The sequence below is a fragment of the Aquila chrysaetos genome, chromosome 13 (assembly GCF_900496995.4).
Source record: "Aquila chrysaetos chrysaetos chromosome 13, bAquChr1.4, whole genome shotgun sequence".
Taxonomy (NCBI): Eukaryota; Metazoa; Chordata; class Aves; order Accipitriformes; family Accipitridae; genus Aquila; species Aquila chrysaetos.
This window is the reverse complement of record NC_044016.1, coordinates 78,068-103,079: the sequence shown is the minus strand read 5'-3', so window position 1 is coordinate 103,079 and position 25,012 is coordinate 78,068. Positions and strand designations below refer to the sequence as shown.

The 25,012-nt window shown below is 53.3% G+C and overlaps 1 protein-coding gene across 2 annotated transcripts; it reads left to right on the top strand.

The window, feature by feature from the left end:
• Positions 1-10,432: 10,432 nt before the first annotated feature.
• On the top strand, positions 10,433-24,996 carry LOC115350191 (maestro heat-like repeat-containing protein family member 2B). 2 transcript variants are annotated; one of them, XM_041128603.1, is made up of 26 exons: positions 10,433-10,541; positions 10,794-10,933; positions 11,322-11,444; positions 11,975-12,140; positions 12,645-12,743; positions 13,288-13,439; positions 13,726-13,848; positions 15,016-15,083; positions 15,317-15,452; positions 15,564-15,659; positions 15,891-15,995; positions 16,217-16,340; positions 17,111-17,220; positions 17,656-17,805; positions 18,474-18,628; positions 19,526-19,688; positions 19,952-20,145; positions 20,989-21,126; positions 21,315-21,426; positions 21,637-21,783; positions 22,557-22,739; positions 23,306-23,458; positions 23,615-23,737; positions 24,010-24,112; positions 24,475-24,545; positions 24,685-24,996. In XM_041128603.1, exons 1-25 carry the CDS (start codon positions 10,517-10,519, stop codon positions 24,528-24,530), a joined length of 3,144 nt encoding a protein of 1,047 aa, XP_040984537.1. In that variant the 5' UTR covers positions 10,433-10,516; the 3' UTR covers positions 24,531-24,545; positions 24,685-24,996. The 2 variants fall into 2 exon arrangements, with proteins under 2 accessions (XP_040984537.1, XP_029891410.1); XM_030035550.2 differs by having other exon boundaries at positions 24,475-24,996.
• The last annotated feature ends 16 nt before the right edge of the window (positions 24,997-25,012 follow it).

Sequence of the window (25,012 nt, the reverse complement as noted above, 5' to 3'; positions counted from 1 at the left end):
ACGAGGAGTTTTGAGCTCTTCTGTCTAGGTTTGATTTCTACTTTTCTACATCTTTTAGGAAACGAGAGGGCTGGTATAGCTCTACGTTCACCTTACCGTAGTGATCCTTTTTTATGTTCAGGCACGTTTACTTAAGTAACGATGCAGGCTTGCATTGCAGATTGGTACGCTGGTGTGTCAAAGGCATAGCGCGAACGTCAGCGGCAGGACATGTTTTCAGAGGAGGCGTACGAGTTGGTTGTAGCGCAGTCATGGACACGAAGCACAAATGCATAAGAAGCCTGAGGAAAGGAGGAGGCCTGTTGTAGCCAAGGCCACTGGAAATAGGGTTTTTTTTTTTGGGGGGGGGGGGTTAGCAAACTTAGGTTTAGGAATAGGATAGTAGTTAGTGTAGTTATCAGTATGATATTTGCGTATTAACCTAGGAAGAACAGGGTGACTGGTCCTGCGGCGTACTCTATGCTGAAGTCTGATGCTACGTCGGATTCACCTTCTGAATAGGCTCCTTAATGAATAATTTTACTCTGTTTGCTACTGGCTGTAATAATCCAAAGGGGCCTACAATGTTAGGGCCTTTTTGGGCTTGTATGTGACTTAGGATTTTTTGTTCTACTAATGTTAAGAAGACTACAGCAATTAGAATTGGGATAGCATAGGATAGGGATATGGTAAGATATTTTAAAGTAGAGGGTCAGGTCACGAGTAGGTGTGGTGCGGAAAGAGGGGAGCTAGGGAGAGGATTTGAACCTCTGGGTAAAGGGCTTAAGCCTTTTGCGTTTGCTGAGCTCTGCCATGCTAGCAGTCCTTTTCTAGGACAGGGGAGGCTGTGGGTGCTCTCTTGGTAGTTTAGTTGAGTTCATTAGTTGGAGGGAGGCATGCTTGTATGATTGGCCTCACTTTTCTGGTCCTTTTGTACTAGGGAGAGTTCAGCATAGTTAGAAACCGACCTGGATTGTGCCGGTCTGAGCTCAGCTCACGTAGGACTGTTAATTGTTGAACAAACGAACCCTTAATAGCAGCTGCACATTTGGGGTCTCCTGATCCAACATCGAGGTCGTAAACCTCCTTGTCTGTGTGGGCTCTTGGAGGAGATTGCGCTGTTATCCCTGGGTAGCTTGGGGGATTTCACATCTCTGTCGGTAGGTTTTCTCTTTTAGAAAATGTAGCCCACTTCTTCCATCTCATAAGCTATTTGACCTGTCTTGTTAGTGGGGTTGAGGCTATTATTTTCACCGTTACGGTCTAAGGGGAGGTGAATTGGCGATGGCAGTATGTAGTCTGTCTTGGTGAGGGGCAGTTGGGGTGGGTTAGCAATTCTAGAACAGGCTCCTCTACGTGGGTTTGGGGCACCACCAAGTCCTTAGAGTTTTAAAAGAGTTTGCGCTTGTAGTTCTCAGGCAGGTGCTTTGGTAAAGTGTCAAGATTTAGGGCTAGGCATAGCGGGGTATGTAATCCCAGATTGTGTCTTAGCTTTTGTAGAGTTCAATTAACCGTGGATGCTAAGCTTGACCTGAGGGTGGCTTTAGGTGCATCTTAGGCTTATGACAACTCAGTTACATTGTGATCTGAGTTATCTCGATAACGTTACCGCTGTTTACACCATATTACAGTTAATTGGTAAAGCACAAGCTTTACCAACCCTAGGTGCCGCTGTAAGTCGAGTTTATACTTAACTGCTTAATGTTCGTCACTGCTTTTCTCCTTTAAAGAGTGCATCACCCAGACCTGTAGCTTGGTGGTTACCAGGCAAACTTTGTGCTTTTCCTGCCCTTTCATGTCTGTGTACTGCCGTTTCACTTATAATGAGTTCATAGAAATGAAAGAATAAAAAAAGTAAATTTAACAATCACTATTCAATTAAAAATGTCATTTAACTTTGAGCCACAGTAAGTAATATTGTACTCTGCATATGTTGCCCCACAATCTTTTCTACTTCTTCCTGGTGAATTTGTCAAGGCACGACTGAATGAGCCTCAGGGTAGGATGTCCTAGTCTGAACACATTAATCTTTGAAGGTTTTAGGACTATTAGGATTTTTAGGAGAGACAGGTAGAGCAGACTGCATTGGCCCTAAATTGGTTTTGAGTACTGAGTAGATGCGGGTGGTTTTTTTAATCTGCGTTGGAGCTGATGATAGTTAACAAAAAAGGAGGCAAGAGAAATGACCCTGGGCATTTGGGAATATTACAATCAGAGCTAAAGGATTAGACTCCCAGCATCCTAACTGTCCAGAAACTTATTCTCGGGGGCACCCTGTGCAAAGAGTGGTGGCTAGTTAATGCAGTAGTGTAAAAATAACAGACAAGTTTATCCGTATTGCTACTCTACTTCCACATGCGTCTGTATCCTAAAGGCAGAGTTGCTTTGGTTGTTTTAAAAACAAAACATAAAAGCTCCGATGGAATTTATATTACTGACATCTAGCTGTATGATTTTACAGATCTGTTGTCAGCTCACTCCCCCTCTCCAGTATGGCAGTGTGGGAATAATAGTGTCTGACTCAGATGTATATGTGTGTACGCGCTTCACGTGAAAACCAGATGAGTTGGCATGTAAGTTCTGCGAGAGGATTGTCTCAGACATAATTCTGGAAATACACTTCACCTTTCTGATTGCAGAAGGATGCAATGATAGGACTTTGTTTTATCTTGGGAAGGCTGATAAAATGTTAGAAAGATGCGTTTTACTGATACATTTGTCCAACAACATTGTATCTTGTATTGACATGGCTTTTGTTCATTCTCTGTACCAAATTTCTGCAAGCAGTGGGAAAAAGAACAGAACAACGGTACAGAATACAAAAACCAAGTTACAGAATGTGCTAACTTGAATAGGTCCTGCGGCATGCAAAGAGATTCATTGTTCTTTATAACTACTAGTTGGTACTTCTACTGCTTATGTTGAAGTACTTTTTAAAATGCAGCTGGTGTACTATGTATTCCAAGGCAAAGTCACTGTTGTGTTGCCAGTATTTCTTTTTATCTTAGAATACACCAACTGCATTCCCTTAATCTCCCTTCATAAACAGTGCCCTGTAATCCTGTTATTCCTATTGTTGACCTTTTTTTGGAATTCCTCCAGGTGATTAATGCTTTTTTAATACAAAGCCTGGGATTTGAACTGTTTTCTGAGCAATGTTTACTCAAAAACTGATAGATTTTTTTTCCTTTTCTCTTTCCCTTTACATCACCTATTTCTTTTTTGTCCGTCATCTTATGACATTCAAAGTAGAGCTATGCAAATAACTTGATTTTGGGGGTTTGCTGCCAAATCAAAACGTTATAGAAAACCTTTGTTTCAGGCTGAACAAGGACGATATTCAATCAGAAATATTTAGAACGTTTGGGGAGATTTTTTAATGTTTTTACCCCCTTTTTAAAAGAAGGAAGAAATTTGTCAGTTTTTAAAATTAAAGCGTCATTTCAGACAGAAAGTAGAAAATTCTGGTTTTCCATTTTCTGGCCATGTTTGACTTCAAATCATAAATAGTTTCGGTGTTCACCGAACTTCGTTTTTTTTGTGACCAAACCGCTCACCTAAAAGTTTTTGTTTCCCTCAGAGTGATTACTTTGAATACTTTTTGTGGCTACGTCTATATAGTCCTTCTGTTTATACATCGTGTCCCGTGGTCATTTCGCTTCCCCAGGGAGAGCGTCGCTGACACCTGCATCCGTAGATACGGTAAAAATACTCCGTGAAACAAAGCGGCTTTGCTGCTCTCCCTCCCTTCCCTTGCAAACTTGCATGCAGCTCGGATTTGGGTCTGATGACCAGAGGTGGTGTACTGGGTACGGAGTTGGTTAGAGGAGATGAAACTGGGTTCCCCTTTTCAAGAGCAGGGCTGTGCATTTCAGCGCTTTGAGACCAGGCTGAGGAATATCTGGGCTGGGCTGAACCAGAGGCACAGGGAAACGGGGGCTGATCCCGACACTGGGGCTTGGTGAGGTTGGGGAAGAATTGGGTTAAATCCCAGCGCATCTTGAGACCCGCGGCTAAGAGTTGCCGGATGGTAAGGATGGTTGCTGGACGTTTCATCCTCTTTAAGGCTGTGAAGACAGAGTCCCACAAGTCCTTTTCCCAGTCCTGGGTAGTCAGGGATGCAAGACGTGCCCGTCACCATCAGCTCTGCGAAGGATTTAAGAGAGATTGTGCGCCTGAAGGTTTATCTGCCCTGGTGGGGATGATGGTAGCTGCAGCTGCGTCTCGCCTTGCGGAAAACATCGCAAAAATGGGGTTCGTGGTAAGTCTGCAGCCACTGGCCGGGGGTGTCTGTCCGTAGGACGGTGCCCCGAAATTCTCAGGTGAGAGATGCTCCCCCCCGACCAGCTGTTTAAAGGATGTTGGAGAGTTTTTTCCATCCCCTCAGATAAAGTCATCATACGCTGTTGCGGCTCTGCAGCGTGAGACCTGGATATGGCTTGGGCCATGTGCCATTTGAGTGACAGACTGAAAAAAATCCTAACTTTAGGGTGGGTTTGTTTCCAGATGATAAGGCTTTCTTAGTACATCTACCCACTACTGGCCTTAGCAAAATGAGAGCAGTTTTCCTGGTATATGCCAGAGCCTGGGAAATAAAAGCTGTGATCCATAGTAAGTCAGTAATCAGATAGGTGGCTTAACACCCGAGAAGCACTTGAGAGCCGCGCGTGATTATTGGCTTATTTTAAGGCTATTAGAACTGCCTTACTATGCTTCTGTGCCCCGTGAACACCTGCATATGCGTGTACGTATACATATGCATATACCCTCTTAGCCTACATACGTTTATACATGTATGTGTACATCATCTCAGAAACAAAAACGGAAGCAGCTTTCCTCCCAGCACGTAGTTTCTTCATACGGTTTAAAGCAAGAGAAATTTACAGTTACAGTTGTGTGTTCCTTATCACTGTGCTCCTCCAGGAGCCACGTGAGCAGCTTCATTCATGTATTGATGGCTGCGAGAAAGCAAACAGGTTGTCACAACAAATGTTCCTAGCCGAGTCCTAAAACCGGCTTCTGTAGCGTGAGGGTTTTGTGTCCAAATGTTTTTTCTGCTCTTGTTGAAGTGCCAGTTCTGAAGAAAGGTTGAAAACCTGGAACAAATCCTGCGCTTGTCCTCAGGGTTGTTTGAAAATTCATGCCACTTCTAAAATTCACACAGGACAGACAAAGGAAGGATGCTTGTAATTCGTTGTTCTTTTGAAAAGGGTCTTTGAGTTCTAATTTCCATCATGTTGTTGCTCTTCCCTTTTCCTTTCCAGGGCGTGAAGCTGATTTTAGCTCTCCCAGCAGCACACGCAGTATTTCAGCACCTGGAGTCCACGTGCCTGCTGCTGGAAGCAAAGGATCTTCTTTTTTTTGCAAGTAAGCAAAGCAATTTTTCCTGAGTTGTTGCAACGCTTGTTTCCAAGTGTTGCTAGTGCAGAGACAGACTACTATGTAAGGTCTTGCAGCTAATACATACAATATCAGTATTGTGAGTTTTAAAACAATTTGGATAACGCTGTGCTCTTGGGCAGCGCTTACACTGATGAGAACTGTGATACGAAAAAGAAAAAAAAAAAAAAAGCTGGATTTGGAGAACAAAAATTGTCAATATGCCAGATCAGCTGAATGGTATTTTTTTTTCTTGTTTATTCGTAACAAGTATGGGAGATACAATCAGGTGAGACAGAAAAGGCATCGGCTGGAGTGGAGGAGGAGACAACTGGGTGTATGTTAGTTAGCAGCAGTACTTCTAACCAGTTCACCTTAACCTTTTGGTCTTATCACTGTTTTCTCTTTGTAATAAATTGTCAGCTCGGCATGCACCTTTCCAGATCATGACCTTATGTTTTGTAGGAAGAAGGAGACAACATCACCTTTTCCCTTAAACACCCTTGCCCAACCTTTATATAACTAAAACTATATGTAGATAAAAAAATTATCATAGTCACCTATCTAAATGAACCTTTCATGAAAGCTTTCTTTAAGATTTCTCCCTGCCACATGTGAATTGCAAATCCAGACAGCTCGCGAATAGGGGGCATTCGGAGGGAGCGGCGCACGTTGTGCTGTGCCCACGCAATCCCTGCTGGTTACGTTTTTTGGAGGAGGTGGGAAGAGTTCAGACTGACACGACTGGTTTCTCGCCCTTTGCGGAAGAGCTGGCAGGCAGGCTGGGACCGGCAGCAGGATACCCGTATGCCGAAGTCACACAGACGTCTCTAAAGTTGCGGCGTGCCCCGGTGTGCAGAATGATGCTTAATGAGCGGTTTCCTATCTGTGCCGCGACACTGTTAGAAAAATAAACATTACTTAAGCGCTCTCTAGGTTCAGTCTAACAAGTAAGGTACCGGCTGGGGGAAGAACACAATAACAACTATAATACGAAGCCTTAAAATCACCTTACTTGCGGTAAGATTATGTATCATTTAATATATTATTGTGCATGCAAATATAGTGTTCAATTAGAGCACACTGACCTACTTAATTGGAGAGAAGTCCTCTGTAATAGTGCTTCTTCAAACGCATTGCTGTGTTATGCACAGCCTGTACAAATTCTGCCTCACACAAGAGCTGTACTGTACACAGTGGAAAGGGATGTCTCCTTTGCAGTATGTTCTCTTTTAACTGTTGGACTTAACTCGCTGTGAAACTTTCCAATGTTGTCTCAAACCACAGTCCTGCACTTCATTGTAAAATAATTAGAAAATCGCCCAAAGCGCAGCAGTGTGATGAAGGTTTGCAGCAGCCACTCAACCACCTGTTCCGTAGAAGCTGTTCCATTTTCAGAGAAGGGAGACACCAAGTCAGACAATTTTGAGAAGAGACTTTGCTTCATAATTCTGTGGTAGTTAAATTTTTACGTTCCAGCCTTCTCTTTTGCTGGCTGGGTTTGCCTTTTCCCCTATTTTTTTGAAACCAGCCCCTTCATTCCAGCTTAGAAGAACAACTTCCATGAGAGGATGAAGGTAGCAGCGTGTTAGTGGAGGAAGGCAAACCAGGTGAGCAAGCGAGAAGCCTCGAGAAGCTGTCCTCAGAGCACCCCAGCCCTCCGGTAGCTGTCGGGCAGCGCGGATGCCAGTTGCTTTCAAGCACACAGTTGACAGTCAGATTATTTAATGCAGAGTGGGAAAAGAAAGGAAGATTTGTATGAGGGAGACTGGAAGGAAGAAAGAAAAGGCTGTGCTTTTCTTTGTCTATTTTAATACCATTTCAGGCTGCTTGCGGTGGGGTTCGACTTGTATCTGAGCAAATGAATAGCTGACATGACAGCTGAAGCAGCGGGTACGCCAAAGGCAGAAAAGAACAGTGGCTCAAACAAAATCTGTTTTCACCGCACGCTGCGATCCCTCAAGCTGCTCGCTGAGGAGCGTGAAAGCAGTCTTACAGCAAACCTCCACGCACGGGCATCTGTCCGCAGACCTGGCCGGGGAAAGCCGAAACGTGGCTCTTTTGGCACTAGTCCAGGCTGCGGTCCTCTCATTACTTCATGGCATCAGAGGTTCAGGGAACATGGATGATCTGACGGAGTCACTGGGAACCGTGCTATCCACAGAGAAATGTGAAAATGGCCGAGGTTTTCCTAGATCATGTAATTCAGATGGAAAGCCCCGCAGACTGTGGAAGAACATGCAGTGGCTGATGACTTCAGGACTTTCTTTCTTCCTGGTCACTCACAGTTATCTGTGTTAGTGTTTAGACAGCTTTGTGTGTAAAATAAGACACATGATGGGTTGTGTGATGAGAATAGTCTAATATGCTTTAATCATGTTTGTTCCCTTCCAGCCGTGGCCCTTATGGTCGGAATAATGGATCCTTACCCTACAAGTCCAGAGGCAGCCCACTTGCTTCCCATGAAAAGCACCCTTTGTCAACACTGTGCAAAAACCAGCCGAGTCCTGCTAACATCTGTCAGAATTTTGGGGCTTCTTCAGCCAGCAGCGGCAACTCAGCCTCATGCAAAAGAAGCGACAGCGGTCCAGCGATGAGGCAAGTCTTTATTTCAGCATCCCAGGGTCCAGCACACTGACTTATCTTCTCCGCACTGTAATGTGGCATCAGCTGTCTGGGTTTTGCCGAGCAGGTCATCATGCTTCTCAGCATAGGTGTGACCCCTCATGTTGGTGGCTCGACAGTCAGCAGGGTGCTCCATCCCATGTAAAATCTTTCTTGTTTCAGAACTGTAAAATTCAAGGTTACTTCTAGTCAAAGCCCTTTGCATTTGGTTTTCACTCCAAGGCAGGCTCCTTCATGTGGTTTCATGCCATCAATTCTCATGTGGATTCACTGGTTCTTTCGTATAAAGGTCCTTTCGCTTTGGAGAGAGTTGGGCGGCTTAGTATAGAAAATATTACACATTCGGGTGAAAACTGACCCTGCCCAGCCATAGGCACCTCCCCGTGCAGTTTCCGTACAGGAAAGAAAACCTGCCAGAGCACGCGACACATGTTGCAGAGAAGAAATTGCCACCACACTGCTGCTGTTTCCCCCCCCCCTCTCTCTCAGGCAACTCAACAGCCAAGCACGTCAGATGATACACACCTAAAGCGAGATAGGATGGATCTAGGTTTCAGGGTGCTCAGCTTCATAACTCACGCGTGGAGCTGAACTCACTCCGTACGCTACCTCACGTGGCTGTGTCTGCAGCCGGGCCACTGGCCGAGGCAAACCTTCACTCCTCTTCTCTGGCTAATTAAGCCTGGTCCCTGTCCCCAGCTGCTCTTAATGAATCCAGTTAGCGCATATGGCTTTACATTTAAAGGTCCAAGGAGGCACCCTCAGACCCTGTACAGGGTTGGGCTTTTCTTGTTCCTCTGTGTCTCCTTCCCCCCAGAGTGGGGCTTTGAGGTTAGATTTAGTCTTCTCCAGCCTCTTCAGAAGAGGCCTGACCCTGTTTATCAGACTGGTGGCTTTCTGCTTGTGGATTCTGAGACGGAGTTCGTTGATTGTCAGCTTGTGAGCAGATGCTCTGGAGGCAAAGATTAACTGAGGACCAGCACCAGTGCTGGAGGGCAGCCGTCCCAGACTATCATCCCCCTCCTCTTCTGGCCACTCCACTGGTTTTTTTCTCTCTTTGCTGCACCGTTTCCCCAAAGGCGGACACCGCAATCCCTCCCTGTGCTTTTTGCTGGTTTTCCCTTCCTACAGTCGCCCGGTCTGGTCTCGGGGGTCACAGCTTAGACCCCCCCCAGAGCCGTGGGACCAGCAACGGCAGCATCTCTACACGTGCCTGCCCCTCCTGGTGCCGGTGCTCTCCGCAGAGCAGCCCTGGACAGGCAGGGTCCCCAGCACCAACGGGCAACATCAGGTGTCGGGGGGGGGGGACACCCACGCTCGCAGCCCCACCAGTGTTGGTGGTGGAGCAGTGGCAGAACCCACAGGGCTCCGCAACCTCGGGGGCCGTGGGGCAAAGGGGCCGCAGGACCGCAGGGCTGTGACGTGAGCGAGGCACAAGGGTAATCTGGTTATAAGGGGAAAAATACCGACCAGAAGAAGGTGTTTGCTGAAATACCGGCAGGGACAACGCCTGCCAGCCTGGGAACTGTGATCCTGTGAACGCAGCTGGGGACGAGAAGCATCCTTGCGAAGCGCGGCCGGTATCTCTGAAGTGCAGCTCAGCACCGAGAAACCAAAGACATCCTGGCATACTATCAATAAGCACAAAACCAAGGAACTGTAACGGTAACTTTATCATCTGAAAAGGTGAAAAATAGTCTGGAAAAAGGGGAAAGCATCCTGAGATAAAACCAGTGCTTGCAACTTGATTTTGCTCAAGTATTGCTGGGTTTCTCCCTGTCAAGGCACTCCAATGACATCAGCGCTCTGCTCAGCTTTAGGAAAGGCTTCCTTAGTTTTGCAGAAATCCGGGCATAGCAGAATTACCAAACCCACCTCAGCTCACGACAGCCAACGGTCCTCGCTGTCTAAGCCCTCCTCTCCATGCCCAGGCCTGTGTGGGTAAAGGCAAGGACATGCTAGCTGCTATAATGTGCTGTGGTTGGAAACATGCATGTTAGCAGTGGCACTGGCAAGGTCGTTACCAATATATCCTTCTGTTTTGGCATTTTTCGCCAGCTTCAAGTTGTCATTCTGTTCTAGACAGGGGAGAGTGGCGCTCGATGTTCTCTCTGCTGATCAGCTTTGTCTCAACCTACCATTTTCTATCTTAATATAGAGGGAAAAGACAACTTTAGGGAGAGAGAGAGAGAGACGGAGTCATTTGCCTGGACCAAAATTACATCGGTGATTATCAACGGAAAGGTCTCTGCAGGGGAAAGGGGGAGGTCTTCCCCAGGTAACACAGAAGAATAGCTCCTGGAACGAACCCAGCCGCTATCAGAAAGGAAAAAGCAGGGACTTAAAGTCCGTGTTGTTCCCCCCTGCAGGGACCCAAGGTGAAGTGTTCTCTGAGGGCGGGGCCCTGTGATGTTGTCACAATGTCGAGTTCTGATGTTCCGGGCCAGTGTTCCTCCCTGGGCCAGTTGCTCACAGCTTTCACAGGAGGAAGACCTGGATTGACCAGTCTGTCCATCCAGGGAATCCTGCTGCGATGAGGAGCCTGAGAGTGCTTGAAGGTGAGGGGCTGGCGGGGGGGCTAAAGCACGCTGGAGGCAGGACCCATCACAGTCGTCTGCGGTGGACCGAGTCCCCTCGAGGTCCGAGCATCTCCGAGGACGGAGAGCCCACCGGTGGCCTCGCTGGCCTCTCGTGACTCTTGCTGCAAATGTCCGCCCTGGATGTCTGATGGGGATTGCCTGGGACCTCCAGCTTGTCTCCATCCACTCTTGCTGGGCCCCTCCGAAAGCTGTTTGATTCTTTCCTTCCAGGTTGCTGCCTGTCTGTAGGTCTCCGGTCAAGACCTGCGCATCCCAGGGGCAGAAGCAGGGTGATGGGCTCTGTCCCTGCGGCTGGCCCCACCGTTGCTGCCGTTGTGACTTCTCTGTTGGAGCGTCTACAAGACAACGAGGTGAGACGGGGGCATCCCACTGTGCTGCCAGAGGCTTGAGGGCTCCCCCCCCCGCCCCAGCCCTGCCTTCCCTGCCCAGGAGAGGGCAAATGCCGCATGTCCCGCATCCGAACGTTCCCTCTGGCGCTGGGCTGTGTCCATAGGAGTGGTGGGTTTGGGGAGGACCACTCCACACCATCGGTATGACCTCAGGTCGGTGGCTGATGCTCGGACACCGTCTCCAGGGCAGCTGTTCCCTCAGCTCCTTTTTGTTGCAGACATGAGCTGGGGGCACAAGGCGATGGTGCCGTTCGCAGGCTCTCCGGAGAGCAAGGGGTGGCAGCTCGCGGCTCCCCGGGAATGAGGGCAAAGTAAGTCTTAATTTCTCCCTTTCGTGGTCTGTCCTCAGGGTGACCGAGTGCAGACTTACCGCCAGCTGGAGAGAGCCTTGCAGGGAGGTGACGTCCGTTTGCAGAGCGGCGTCTTGAACCGCCTGATAGCTGAAGCGTCTGGTGACATAAGAGCCGCCCAGGTGAGCTTGTTCTCCTTGAAGACGGACGTTCCCCAATGCCCCTGTGAGAGCTCCTTCTCCTGGGGAGCCCTCCCCGTAGAGGAGAGACCGTATCCAGTTCCGCGCTGGGGTGCGTATAGAGCCAGCGAGCCCCTCTGCGCGAGGCGACTAACGAGCCATGTTTGGAGGATGGAGCTGGGACACACGGGTTCCCAGTTCCAGCTGCTGGCAAGCCTTTGCTTAGGGAGAGGCTCTGGGGACTCGTTCTTGTGGGGCATTTGGTGAGAGCCTGTAGAGAGCTCCGAAGAGGGGCGGACATGGTCTGCCCGGGGAGAGTTGGGTTCAAGTCTCTGTTACCCATCCTGCTCGCCTTCCCCAGGGCACAAAAAGCGGCAGATGCCTCGCCTGGGGTGCAGACGTCCCCATGGGGTCTTGCCGGGGAGACGGGACTGTCTGTCCGCCAGCCCCGAGGTCATTGCTGGCCGGTTTATCCCCGTCCGAGTGCCTCAGCCTTTTTCCCGCAGAGTGTTTCACCTATGGTGCTTTTTTAGGGTGTGACCGATGACGTGAGGACAGCGGCTAGTGACATCCTGGTGGCTCTGGCTGGCTCCCACTTCCATTTCGTGATGCCCGAGCTCCAGGGACACCTGAAAGCCGCGGGGGGAACCTCTGAGGAATTTGTCTATGTCACCCTGGGCAAACTTGCCAGCAGCTACGGTATGGAACCCTGGCCTCCTGCTTTGAGTTATGGTCCGTGATAACTGGGAGAGGGGAATCCTTCCCCTCCCAGATGCTCTGTACCGAACTGGAGGGCTATGGGGTTGCGGTGCCTCCTTGCCAGGCTCCATTGCCAGGGCTGGGGCTGAGCGGGAGCTCTGCCTCACAGCCTCAATCGTAGTGCTGTGAGGGCAGGAACGTGTCAGAGACCAAACCTCCAGGGGCTCTGCCCCACACCATCCTCCCCATGCCCGCCAAAGCCCTTCCCTGCTCCCTCTCAGGAAAGTAGCCCGGCAGGAGCCCTCCCCATCGTCCCCATCTGACCTCCCGGCCAGATATCACTCATGTCCCCCCGGCCCTGCAGCACGTCCCCCACATCCCAACAGTCCTGGCCCTTCTGCTGGGCAGTGCCGTTGAGGGCTGGACCCCAGGGCCCCCCCCCCCTCCACGGATCCAGCTGACCGCGTCCACGCTCTATCCCTCTGCCCTGCCCGTTCTCTGCAGCCCTGCGATGCATCCCCTTTGCCGGAATGACGCTGCTCGCCCTCCGCGCCGTCCTGAGCCGAGTGGGGAGCGGACGGATCCGGCGTGCCGTCTGCGGTGGTGAGTGTCGGACCCTCAGCCGCGGCCCTGAAGGCAGGGGAAGGGTACGGGCTGGCTCGCTCTGATCTCGGCGCAGGCACGGCGGGTCCGAGCCCGTAGCGAGGTCGAGCCTCGGCAATGCCAAACCGTCGTTGAGCTTGTAGGAACGGCGGGGTGAAGCATCGGAGGTTTCTGGTGGGCAGGACGCGGAGACGCCGGGTACCTGCACAGAGGAACGTCACGGGTGCCTTTGCGCTGCCTGGTCCTGAGCCTTTCAACCGGCTTCTTGTGCCTGTGCTGAAGGGCAAATATTTGGGCAGGGAAGGGCAAGGGATGCAGTGGGTGTAGGCTGGAGGGGAGCAGGCAACGTGAGGAGGGAGAAGCTGTGGCGGGGAGGAGAAGAGAAAGAGCGCAGACACCTCGAGCGCACGGTTTGCGCCTGAATCCAGATGTGGTCTCAAGCCGAAACCTGGCGGCTGTGCTTAAAGCAGGCTTGGGTGAGAGTGCAAGGCACCCTGCCCGCCGCAGGCGCCCACGTGCCCCTTTTTCCCTTCTTTTGGTGCAGTTCTGGAGCAATGGTTGAAAGGGGTGAAGACTTACTTCTGCTCCTGGGACAAATGCCCCTTCCCTCGCGTCGGGGAAGCGCAGTTCTGCAAACACGTTTACCCCCTCTATTGCTACGTGGTGCAAAACTGGCTGGGCTGCGAGGAAGAAGAGGTGAGGGCAGCTGCCTTTCCAGCCCAGGGACCGAGAAAGCCCCCCCACCCCAGGCCAGGAGTCTGCCAGTACCATGCCCAGGGCTGGTACTATTTGGCTGACAAGTAGCAGCCAAATCCTGGGACCTTTTAGCAGTGGGGCGTTGGGTGCCAGCACGGGGAATTGCTTTTCGTCCTCCGGAGCGAGCCCTTCTTCTGCGGGGTACCTCTTTCTGGGACGGGTAGGACTTGTGGCCGGGGGGTGGCGGAGCTCTAGGCAGATCTTCAGCCCTCCCTTCCCTCTCCAGGACAAGCAAGCTGTCCTCGGGGCGGTGGCTGCCATGATTGGCGTCCTCCTGCACGAAGAGCAGCACCGAGAACACGCCTGGGATCAGCTCCTCCTCTACCAAGACACTTTCTGGGCGACCAAGGTCAAGCGGTGCGCGGGACCCGGCGTGGCCGTGGGGTCCGTGGGAGCACCACAAGGTGTCGGGGAGCTGGTGAGTGCCAGAGGAGCTCGGGAGCCTTTACTGAAGGAACAGGGAGAGCAGAGGAGCCCTGAGGCTTCTTTCAGGCAAGAGAAGAGCAACCCAGGAGGGAGCCAAGAGTCACTGGGGCTTATCTCCTGTGGAGGGGATGCTCTGGCATCTCCCTGGGGCTCTGGTGTCCCTAAGGAGCTCTGCCCTAGTGCCCAGGGCCATGTCCAGCCCTGTCAGACACGGGGAGAGGTCTCACGGGTGGGAAGCCATGGCGGGTGATGAGGGCAGCTCTGGATTTCCTCAAGGAGCTGCTCAGCGCCAGTGCCCGCAGCCGTTCAGCATGGGATGTGGTGGGGTGTAGGAGAAATTGTGGGAGGACGAAGGAAACTGCACAAGGCACAACTGTTGTTGTAAGTTTACTAACTGCACAAAGGCACAATTATTATGAGCTTGCTGAAGAATGCACAAAGAGTAGAACAAGGTCGGGCGTGCGCGACTGATAACAGGAGGGCGATGTGACTGAGACAGAGTGCAAGACAGCATGCAGGTGGAGGAAACTATTTGCATGATTAGAGGACTTTATCCAATTAGACTATTGTTTAAGCGCGTGAACGGCACATGTTAACCAATCAACAAATGGCTTATGCGTGAGTAGATACTAGAAACATACATAACCGAGCGTTGCGCAGTTAATAAACGGAGAAATCGTTTGATCCACAGTATCTGTGCTGGTCCGTTTTCTCCCCAGGGCGAGTCCCTGGCGATGTGTCGTTTTCCCTAGACTGTCGCAGCGGAGAAAGTGCGACAGTGGGGCATGCCCTTGGCAAGTTCAGCCCCGTCTCAGGCAAAGCCGCCTTACAGAGCGAGGGTGCTGGTAGGAACAGGGCATTCTATGTCATTCGACGCTAAAGAGCGATCACCAAAACGCAGGCAGCATGGGCTGGCGGGTCTGGCTAGAGGAGCTTCTTGTGCTGCCTGTCTGCTCTGGCCCTCCAAAACACGACCAGCCCAGCCGGTAGAAGTGTGCAAGTGTTTCTACGCGGGTCTGGCAGCAGAGCCTGTCCCCCGCAAAAAGCCTGTCCCCGCCGCCCACTTTGTGCGTGTCTCTTGAACTTGCAGGACTGGACAATGGAGGAGCCCTGGCACTCCACGGTGTCCCAAGTGTTTCTCGGGCTGGTGCAGTTGAGGTAAGGTCTACAGCCCAGACCCTCGGACTCGCTCTGTTTTCCCACCCAGCCGGCTGGTGCAGCCCTGTGGCCGTAAGCGTAGTTCTGGGAGTAGCAGGGTCTGCGGGGTGGGACGGTGTTTCTCATTTCTGACGTCTCTCCGTTAGGACAAACCCGGTTGTCATTTGAGCTGCTCTGGAGAGAGCTAGTGAGTCCCCGTGTTGTTTTTCTCTTCCTTTTTTTATTCTGGCCAGGAAGCTGAAGCCGTCTTTGAGCAGGGAGGAAAGTTGCAAGCTGCTGGCTGAGTGCTGCCACACCATCTTGTCCTTTCCTTCCAAGGAGGAGATGGAAGGGAGAGGGAAGATAACGAGGCAAACTCAGAACATACAGGTACCCGCCATCCTGGCCCTGCCCACCTCTTGGCCAGGATCCCACCTCAGCGTGCCCTGGCAGCGCCCCCCCCGTGATGCCAAACCTCAGTCCTCCTCTTCTTGCTTTCAGACTCTGCACGCATTGTGCTTGGAAGGTCTGGGCCGGATTATAGTAGCCCTTCTCGAGGCAGAGGTGACCTCTACCTGCTTCGAGGATGTGGTCCATGTGAGCAGCCATGGGGTGATGGGGAAAGAGTCGCTCCGAAGCTGGGGCGGAGATTTGGGGGGGCTTAGAGAGCGGGGCTGCGAAGGCAGCGCTGCCAGCGCTCGGTGGGTCTGGGGGCCATGCAGAGCCGCAGGGTGGGCCGTCAAGGAATGGTCCCCAGAGGAGGGAGACGGAGGGATGTCAGGGAGAGAAAGATGCCCGTCGTGAGACAAGGATAACCCCCTGCGCCAGGTCCTGCAGCGCTGGCTCGCCTCGGCCAAAGCGTGGGAACGGGAGAGGGCCTTGCAGGTCTGCGCCCAGCTGCTGGGGGATTGCGAGGAGCGATTCGAGGTCATGGTGAGTAGGGAGCTCCGGCATGCCCCGTGCCTTTCCCTGTCCGTCGCAGCCCCAGAAGAGAGCCCTGCTTGGCTGGGCGCTGGGTTTCAGGTTTTGTGGAGCGTCGGGGCAGCGCCTCTGCCCTCTCCTCCGCCTGATCCCTGCTCCGGGCAGCGCGGCTGGAAGAGGCGAGTGGGCACCAGGTCTACCTGCGACCCTTTTCCCGCCTCTTGCCCTTGCAGAAAGGATGCGCTTGCAAGAAATTTGGCTTCTTGGTGGGGCTGCTGGGACCTCTGGCTACTGAATCCCTGGCCACGTCCCGCCGCTGGGCAGGGGTCTGCCTGGGTCACCTCCTCCAAATGCAAGGTGAGGACAGAGGGGGCTTGCCAGGCTTGGTCAGCCGGATCGGTCCTCCCTTCTCTGCCTGGTGCCACCGGGATGCCACGGGGCCAGACCCCATCCCCAGGAGGGAAAAGGGAGGCCACGTGCTCAGACGAAGTGCCCAAAAATTTGAGGGTGCCTTTCCCCTTGCCGACAACAGGCGGCTCCCCAGATGATTTCCCCAAACACGTGCCTGCCATGAAGGAAATCTGCCCAGCACCAGAGGGGAAATCAGTTAGCTGCCCAGAGTTTTGGAGCAGGGACTCCGGCTGCTGGCCCAGAGCATGAGGTGGCAGGGGGGTTCTGGTTAAACTCCTCTCCAGCCAGCCAAGAAATGCTCTCCGCAAGGGAGGAAGGTTGTAGACGGGGTATTCTGTGGCCCTACAAAATCACTGTCCCTGCAAAGAAATTGGTTAGAAGTGAGCTCTTGCCTGCGCTTCAGTGAGCAGCATCCCTCTGCGCTGAGGATATTACCTCCCTCCCAGAGCCATCCCTGCCCTGTGGATGGGACAGGGGAGGCAGCTGCTGGCATGAGGATGGCATCTGCCAGCTCCCCGCAGGCAGTGCCAGGGAGCGGAGGACGGGACTGCCCAGCCTGGGATTTATTGCCTGCAGAGCCTTGGCTAGTCACATCCCGCTGCGCCGAATTCCTGGCCTTTGCTGCCCCAACCCCGGGTCCTCCTTTTGCGATAGCTGGGGCTGATGGTTGGGTTCCTGTAAATGTGACTCTCCTTTTTACCTGCTGCTTCTCCCAGCCAAGACCAGGAATGTGATACCGGAGGCGGGTGACATCGCGTGCCTGCGTAAAGGGCTGGACACCACCGACGACGTGCCTCTGCTTGAGACCTCTAACGTAATAGCAAAGGTAACCGGCCCTGGTATGGGGCTTGGCGACTGGGCTCCTGCACATCCCCCTGCTCCCTCCAGGCTCCCACGCCATTTCCAGGGGGGGAGCTGTCGTGCCAGCACCTCCGTCGTTAGCAAGCGGCAGGAGGCTTCGAGACGTGCCTGGCCTTTAGGGACACTGTCAAAGGAGCGGATACCACGTCGTGTTTGTGTGTGTGTGTGTGTGCATGAGAGAGTGCTGTTGTCAGAAGGCGAGCTTTGCAGATAAGCAAACGTGAGAGGAGATACTTCTGCATCTCTTGGCTCCATAAAATATAAATGGCAGGAGTGTACTGTGATTGCCCCTTCCACGACAGGCGAACCGCTGAACTTAAGAGTCCCTTCAAGGCTCCTTCCCATCCTGCAGAGATGCAGAGTTGTGACTGGGTCTCTCCTGTTTCTGATTTCACTCCAGATTGTCTGCAAGTATTTCCCCCCAGCACAGGCCGTGGACTTCATGAGCACCATCACGGAAAGCCTGAAGTGTACCAGAGACGAGCATGCATTGGCCGCTGGGGTGTGGATGACTACCTTTCTGGAAAAATGTGGACAGCTAATACAGGAGGTGAGAGAGACATTTTTTTCGGTTTGACTTTGACTTTTCTCTGTTGGCTGTTGCACTACACCTCGTGCAGTTGACACAAGCTAAAGAAACGCAGCCTGTGTGCAGAGACGAAGGGTATCACCGGTCCGAGCTGCATGTTAGCACCTCCGGCCACATTCTGCTCTGTGGTGCGGGGGGGCACGGACACGTGCAGTCCAAAGTCTCCTGCTGGAGCAGGTCCTTGCCGTGAGACAGTTACCTCTGGGAAGCACCGACCTTCCCGTTCCTGTCCTTTCACTGTGAGGCTTCTTTATGGGCTTGAAGCATGGTTTTGGTTTTGATCTTGCATTGCCACAGCCAGGTGGTCGGGGTTATCCAGGCTGTTCGGTGAGAAACTTGTCCATCTCTTCGGTGGACGCAAAGTGCTCAGCCCCTGGCACCGCTGGGCCCAGGCAAGTGCAGCAACCGAGGGCACGTGCACGTTTGCGTGCCAAGGGCACCCTCGCCCCAACCTGTGAGCCAGGGCTTGGGCAGAGCAGCAAGGTGAAGTTTCGGAAGTTTAGGACTAGACCCTGACAGCGTGTCAAGGGAGCAGGCATTGCTCGTGAACTAACTGACCGTGTTTGTGTTCTGTACAAGTACGGGGAAAGGATGCATTGTGGCATTCTTTCTCGTCTTCTTCCTTTCAGGTGCCAGAAGTCCTGCACGTCCTTTACAGCTGCATGCAGACCATGGAAGAGAACACCCACAGGCCCCTCCTGCTCCAGGCAGTGTATCTCCTGGCCCGCTTTCACCATAAGCCTGTGGTCGACAGCCTGCTCCAGAAACGTCTGCCGATGGACAGGTCTGTGCACTCCCATCTTGCCCCTCTGTGATTAAACATGGCTTGCCTGTGTTAGGAGGTGTCCCGATCCAACGTCGGGGAAGGTTTCGATATGATCCCAAGAGCGAGATTAAGACACAAACGAGGTCAAATGCCGTATACTCAAAAGAGTTTTTATTGTCAAAAGTGTCAAAAGTAGAAAATAGTAGCGATAGGATAGAATGGAAGAAAAGGCAGAAATCAAGCAAGCAGTCGGGATAGAGTTGCAAAGATAGTCACCACCATGGATCCAGCGGCGTCCCGTTGGTCCTCAGTCTTCAATTCTTCGGTGGTGGGTGCACACCACGGCTTGTCTCCACGGTTTTTTATAGGGCATATTTCGATGAGGTATGCATGTATGTATTGTTCACACGCTGCAGGTTTCGTCTCTCACACGACCTTTATGTGACCAAATCTTATCTCAAAGACTACAGTTTCCCTGAGAATGGTAGCTTCCACATCCTTACATCCTTGTCTGCTTCAGCCCGTTTCCTCTCCTGAATGCCTCAGCGGCCTAGTAATTGTCCTTATGGACAGAGGAATGTCCTGCTTAGGCAGGCCATCTCAGAGACAAAAGGGCTCGAGATAAGCAGTCCACAATTCTTGAGATGAACGGCTTGAGAAGTCTCTCACACCTGACAATCTTTGAGACAAACAGCTCAAGATAACAATTCAGTCCTTCACAGGAGGAATCCAAAGAAGAACAAGGTCGCTCGTCTCCCAAAAGGTCTGAGCATTGCAAGGCCATGTGCTCCCATCTCAGGAAAAAAACCAGGCATCATAAGCCCCGCTGCTGACAAGGAGAGCGTTTGGGCTCTGGTGAGGGCTCCGCAGGTACCAAGGATATGAGCTCAAGGGTGAATGTCTCTTGCCCTGCAGGGATGCGATGGAGCTGTGGAGGACCCTGGGGAGAAGCAGCCTTGGGGTTCAGGTCCTGGTGTACTTAACACAGAAATTAGAAGCAGTGGGAGAGAACAGCCCTGGGCCCCACTCCTCCGCTCACGAACTGGACCACAGCCAGGCTGCTCTGGAGTCCCTCATGGTACGCTCGATGGCAGAGGCATTCCTGCAGCTTCATGTCTGCTTTCTAGCAAATGCCTGGGGAGACTGCACAGGGGTAACGTGCTGGGGCATCTCAGCATTAGTGCTGTGAGGGGCCGGGACACTTTGCTGCTCCTGGACCGCAGGGCTGTCCCTGGCATGAGACCTGCAGGCAGCAAAAGCTCCCCAAGGGAGGCAGCGGGACTGCACTGGCGGGCAAAAACCCTTGTTTAATGGGTGTTTCTTGGCTGAATTTCCCTGTAGCTCTCCTGTGCCATCTCCGAGGTGGTGTTCGTGCTGCCAGCCAAGGAAAGGGTCCGGCGCCTGCTTCCCCGTCTCCTTCCTGGCCTCCTGGGTGAGATCAGCAAGGCGCTGGGTGAGGTGATGCCGCTTGCCCCTCTAAGATGCCAGAGAGGGCTCTTCTTTGGTTCACCGAGGACTGAGGACAAGCCACGCAAGTAAGGAGCAGGAGGAGCAGGGAAGTTGGGGAGCTTTACTTCCCCAGCCAGCTGTGTTCATTTGTGGCGCTGAGGGAGCGCTTTTGCCTGCCCTGTTTCCTACGCGTGGCAGCAGGTTGCCAGGGCTGGCTCGGCTCCTCTTCTTTCCTGGAGAAATGTCCATTCCCAGAGAGGAAGGAGTCAACGGGGTTGGCATCGCCGGTTGCTCTCGTCCTGCCTCGTGTGCAGCCCCGACGGCAGGGTGTCCTCCTTCTCCCTCCGCTGACTGGGGAGAGACCCTGTGTGGGAATTGGTCTGGCCGAGCACCCCGCGGAGCGGGGAGACCCTTCCTGGTCCGGGGGCTGTGGCCCAGCTCTGGCCATGGCCGCCTGTGGTTTGGCGTTGTGGAGACTTAGCTCGTGTAATCTGTGGCCTGGCAGCGTGCGACCGCAGGGCTTGGCTGCAGCAGTGGTGGTCCTGCCTTTAAAATTTATGGGCGGACGGACCCATTGTGTCGTGTCCTCGTAGCGCCAGGCTCTGCCCCTGCTCCTGGTCCTCAAGGGTTGGGGGAAACTGGGGCTGTCTCTGGCCTGCAAGTCATGCTTCATAAAATGCTGGTAAGAAGAGCCCTTAGGGAGCACCTTGGGCATCTGGCATCGAGGGAGCATGGGGACCCTGGGTTTCCTCCTGCTGTCAGTGACCTGAGGCATGGCAAAGGATGAAAATGTCCATTTTCATGGACACGGAGTTTGGGATGAGTGAACCAACACCTCCCAAGGCAGCAGAGCCTTTTAGCTCTGCTCCAGACAAATCTTCCCTGGAAGTGCTGCGGTCTGAGATGTCTTTGGGTTTTCTTTTTACCAGCCCTTACTGTGAGGCTCTGGAGCTGGTGCTGAGCAGATGCATGGAGAAGAGATGGCTGCTGGTGCTATGGAGGCAGGGAGCGTGGGCATCCCTCAAAAAACCACAGGCTCACGTTGATGGGGTGTGTCTCCTGACGAGGTGAGATCCTCTTCTTGTGTCTCACCTTCTTGTGGGTGGCTGTGCCCAGGGAAATGGCTGCCAGGACCATTCCCATGTGTGCAAGGAGCGGTCTTGCGGGGCTGAAAAGTGCCTGCATCAGAGCAGGGGAAGTTTTGGGTCATGGCCCGTGTCCTTGCCGCATGACCGTGAGTTGCCTTCTTGTGCAGTGTCCTGCTTCGCAACCAGCTCATCACAAGGGGTGTGATATGGGCCCTCTCCCAGTGGCTGAACTCCCCCTCGGAAAACCTGCAGCTCACAGCGACAGCTTTCTTTGCTGAGGTGAGGCAACAGGAGGGGAAGGAAGGGCTCGGAGGGCTTCTCTTAGAAAACTGCTGCTTGGGATGCCTCTTTCTGAAGGAAGAAGGTGCCAGAAGAGAGCGTCATCATCCAATGGATCCAACGGATCCTCGTTTCTACGAAGCCCGTTCGCGTGGTGTGCCTTGAATTAGGTGGCACCCTGGCGCTCACGGGCATATTGCTTTATTGCAGCTGATGAAGGATCCGCCAATCAGGGAGAAGAAGTTCCTGGAAAGTGTCCTAGGTATCCTGTTGGAGAAATCACAGCACAGAATCAGTGCCGTGCGGCAGATGGCAGTGAGAGGCCTGGGCAACGCCTTCAGGGGAGCACCCAAGGAGGTGAGACCAACTTTTCCCCTTTCTGACTGCAGCCCCTCACTGGCACGAGCCTGGTGAAGAGCGGCAAGGGGCTTCGACAGCTTGGACAGGCTAGTAAAGGCAAACGGGGCTCTTTCCTAAGACCACGCTCCTTCGTCCGATGTCAATAGGGTGGCAAAGGGGAAACCTGGTGCCTAACAAGGCTTCCCGGGCTGAGATCACCTCTGAGCGGGTTTCTAGCAACTTCAGCCCTTGGCAGCTGAAGGGATCCTGACCAAAGACCATTGCCCGTCAAGGAGTTTAGAGAGCCACCTAACAGTGAACCTGAGGAGACCCAAGCCTGTGCTGCTCTGTGCACATCCCATCCCCTGGCCTCAGGAGGAGCTTAGCAACATCACTGCAACCGAGGAGCCTGTGGGCAGCTCCCCCATGTACCAGCAATTACGCCGCCTGCATGGCCTTGTAGGAAAATCCTGTAACAGCTCAAATGGCCAAAATGGCCTTACCCTTCCCATAAGTGGTGTCTGCACAGCACCCTGCATCGAGATTGGAGGTGCATTCGGTGCCGCAAAAGTCAGGGTTCCCAGCATCTGAAGGGACTATCTATATTAGTCTGTCTTTATAGTGCTAGCTCTGATAAAGAGCATTTTAAGAGGTATTTTACAGAGTCTGAGTGCCTTTATAAGGGGATCGTAACGGGACAGCACCTCCTGGTGCAAAACATAAGCAATGGTAAAGAGAAGCCATTCGGGTCAGGGCTAGCGAGAAGCTTGTGGGTGTCTTTGGCTTTGCAGGTGCACAAGCACAAGACAACCATCCTGGAGGTGCTGCAGAGGGGCCTGGAGAACACCAGATGTCCTGTGCTGGCTGCTGAGAGCATGCTGGCGCTGGCTGAGGTGGTGAGGAAGCTGAAGGCAAAGGGCTTGGGGTCTGCCTTCAAAGATATTGCCAGGTCCACCAAGATGTTCTTTGAGGCGGTGAGTGAAATAACTTTCTCCTGCTTGTCTGAGAGGTAGTGGGGTGGGCTGGGACCTCCCCATGCTGCGTGGAGGGTCTCTGCTGGCTGAATGTCTGCTTTGAGCCTTTTTCCCACTGTTCTGTGGGTAGGGTGGGTTGTGCTGTGAAGTGCCTGTGTTTCCCCCAGGAGAACGGGGTCTCTCACATGCCCCTGCGGTTTCTCGGGCTTTAGACAGCTCCCCTGCCAGAAAGGATGCTCAGGTGCCCTGAGACTCCCTGTAGGTTTGGAGTCACACTTGGACTCACGACCTATGCGGCAGGGAAGGAATCTGGATGAGGCAACCTTCTTTCCAAACCTGGGATCCAAAACATAGTTTTCCAAAGAACTGTATTCAAGCACACTGACTTACTGATCAGTGATTCTTGTTTTGGTTCTTTACATACTGGTTTCTCGAGGGTGGGAATGGAGTGGACGACGGCTATTTCTTGGGCTGCCATCCTCCGCGGGCAGCGCGCGATTGTTGATGTGGGGTTGGTAGGAGGTGCCCTCATTACCCAGCTGACAGATGGGGTCTCTGAGTTGCAGGAGCCAGATGTCCTTCGCTTCTCAGCCTTCAGCCTCTACGCTGTCCTGGCCTCCTCCGCCTCAGGGAAAAGATCATTCTTCACCAGAGAAGTGTGGGAAACCTGGGTCAGCCTTCTCTTGCACCTCCGGGATCCTGACCCTGAAGCTTCCAATGTAAGAGCCCCCCCCCCCAGATCTTATTTGCAAAACTGTAGAAAGCCACAGAAAGCTGCCTGGTGAATTGCTGCAGCCAGTGCCCTCCCTGCGTGGACACTGCGCCTGGGGCAGCCCCCTCTGCTAGGGAGACGTGGCACGACTCTCTTTTTTCAGGTGTGCCGGACCGCTCTCTATCTCTGCGCTCCGTTTCTGGTGCCGGAGCGGGTGCAGGAGACCATCGTCACCTCCATCGGGCTGGGCGCAGCCCAGCTGCAGTACGAGGTTTACCATTGCCTGGTGAGTGAGCTGTGCCCCGGGGAGACGTCGCGGCCGCAAGGGCTGTTCCCCAGAACCGAGAAGGGAGCGTGAGGCGACACGCCAAGGGTGGGCAGGATGGGAGCCGGGCAGGATGGGAGCCGGGCAGCTGGTGCTGGGACATGGCCTGCCCTCCTGGATACCCGCTCGCTCTTTCTCCTTCCCCTCGTGGCCAACCCAGCTTGACCGGCCGTGGGTCAGCAGAGCGGCCTTTTTGGCCAGAGAAGAAACCGTGCCTCTTTGCTTCCCCCAAGGTCAAAGATGCCCCTGCCATGTCGAAGAGGCTCCACAGCATCGCCAGGAGCCGCCGCCTCGAGAACGGCCGAGCGCTGCACTCCGCCGCCATCGCCGTCCTAGGTGAGAGTCAGGGCTGGAGCCCGAAGCTGCGCTCCCCGAAGAGGCGGCCACAGGGGACTGCGCTTTCCCCGTCCGCCCACGGAGACCAGGGCCAGCCTTGGCAGGGCGGCCGCAGAAGGGTTTTGCTCAGGGCTCAGCGCGAGTGTAGGAGAAGGCGGCAGCGCGCAGAGCCGGCACTGGTGGGGTGGCCGGTCCCCGCACGAAGCGATGCTCAGCTCTGCCTGCCGCTACGTCCCGACAAGTTCTGATCTTTCCAGCCTTCCCCTCCAGCTCCCCGAGCATGTCCCAAGGCGTAGGGGAGAGCCACAAGACAGGGCTGGAGGGCAACGCTCTGACATTTGCCTCTTTGTCCCATGCCTTAGGAGACATCCTGGAAAAAACAAGAGGCCTTAGCTTCTCTTGGCAGCAGCTGGAATGAGGCTCCTATCTTCAGGTAGGTTTGAGCGGAGCTGGGCTCTGGCTCTGCAGGTCAGGGAGGAGGTCGGAGGCTTGGCAGCAAAAAGCCTGGCTTGGAGCAGGAGGGGAGCACGCAGCAAGGCCAGCTCCTCATCACCCCTCCTGCATCACTGCAGCTTTCCATCGCCTGCGGCCAGGGCCAGACAGCGTCTTCTGCGACTGTGGACCGCGATGGGCCAGGGGAACTTGTGGCAATAAATCTCCTTTCATGGTCACACCAATGGAGAGTTGATCTTCTTTCCTAGAGACGGGGGGGGGGGCCGGGACAGGGCCATGCCAAGGCCTGAGGGCATGCACCCGCGGGAGCTGGCTGACGTGACCATGAGGCTGCTCTCAATGATCTTGGAAATGTTGCAGCAATTGGGAAAGGTTCCTGAGGACTGGGAGAAAGCAAATGTGGCTCCTGTCTTCAGGAAGGGCCAGAAAGGAGATCCAAGGCAGCAC

What these genes read in the sequence shown, in the direction of transcription:
- LOC115350191 (XM_041128603.1), top strand. Translation starts at nt 10,517, where the DNA reads ATGAGGAGCCTGAGAGTGCTTGAAG. An exon ending in GTGACATAAGAGCCGCCCAG is followed by an intron (nt 11,445 to 11,974) that starts GTGAGCTTGTTC and finishes GTGCTTTTTTAG; the next exon opens with GGTGTGACCGATGACGTGAG. An exon ending in CTCGGGCTGGTGCAGTTGAG is followed by an intron (nt 15,084 to 15,316) that starts GTAAGGTCTACA and finishes TATTCTGGCCAG; the next exon opens with GAAGCTGAAGCCGTCTTTGA.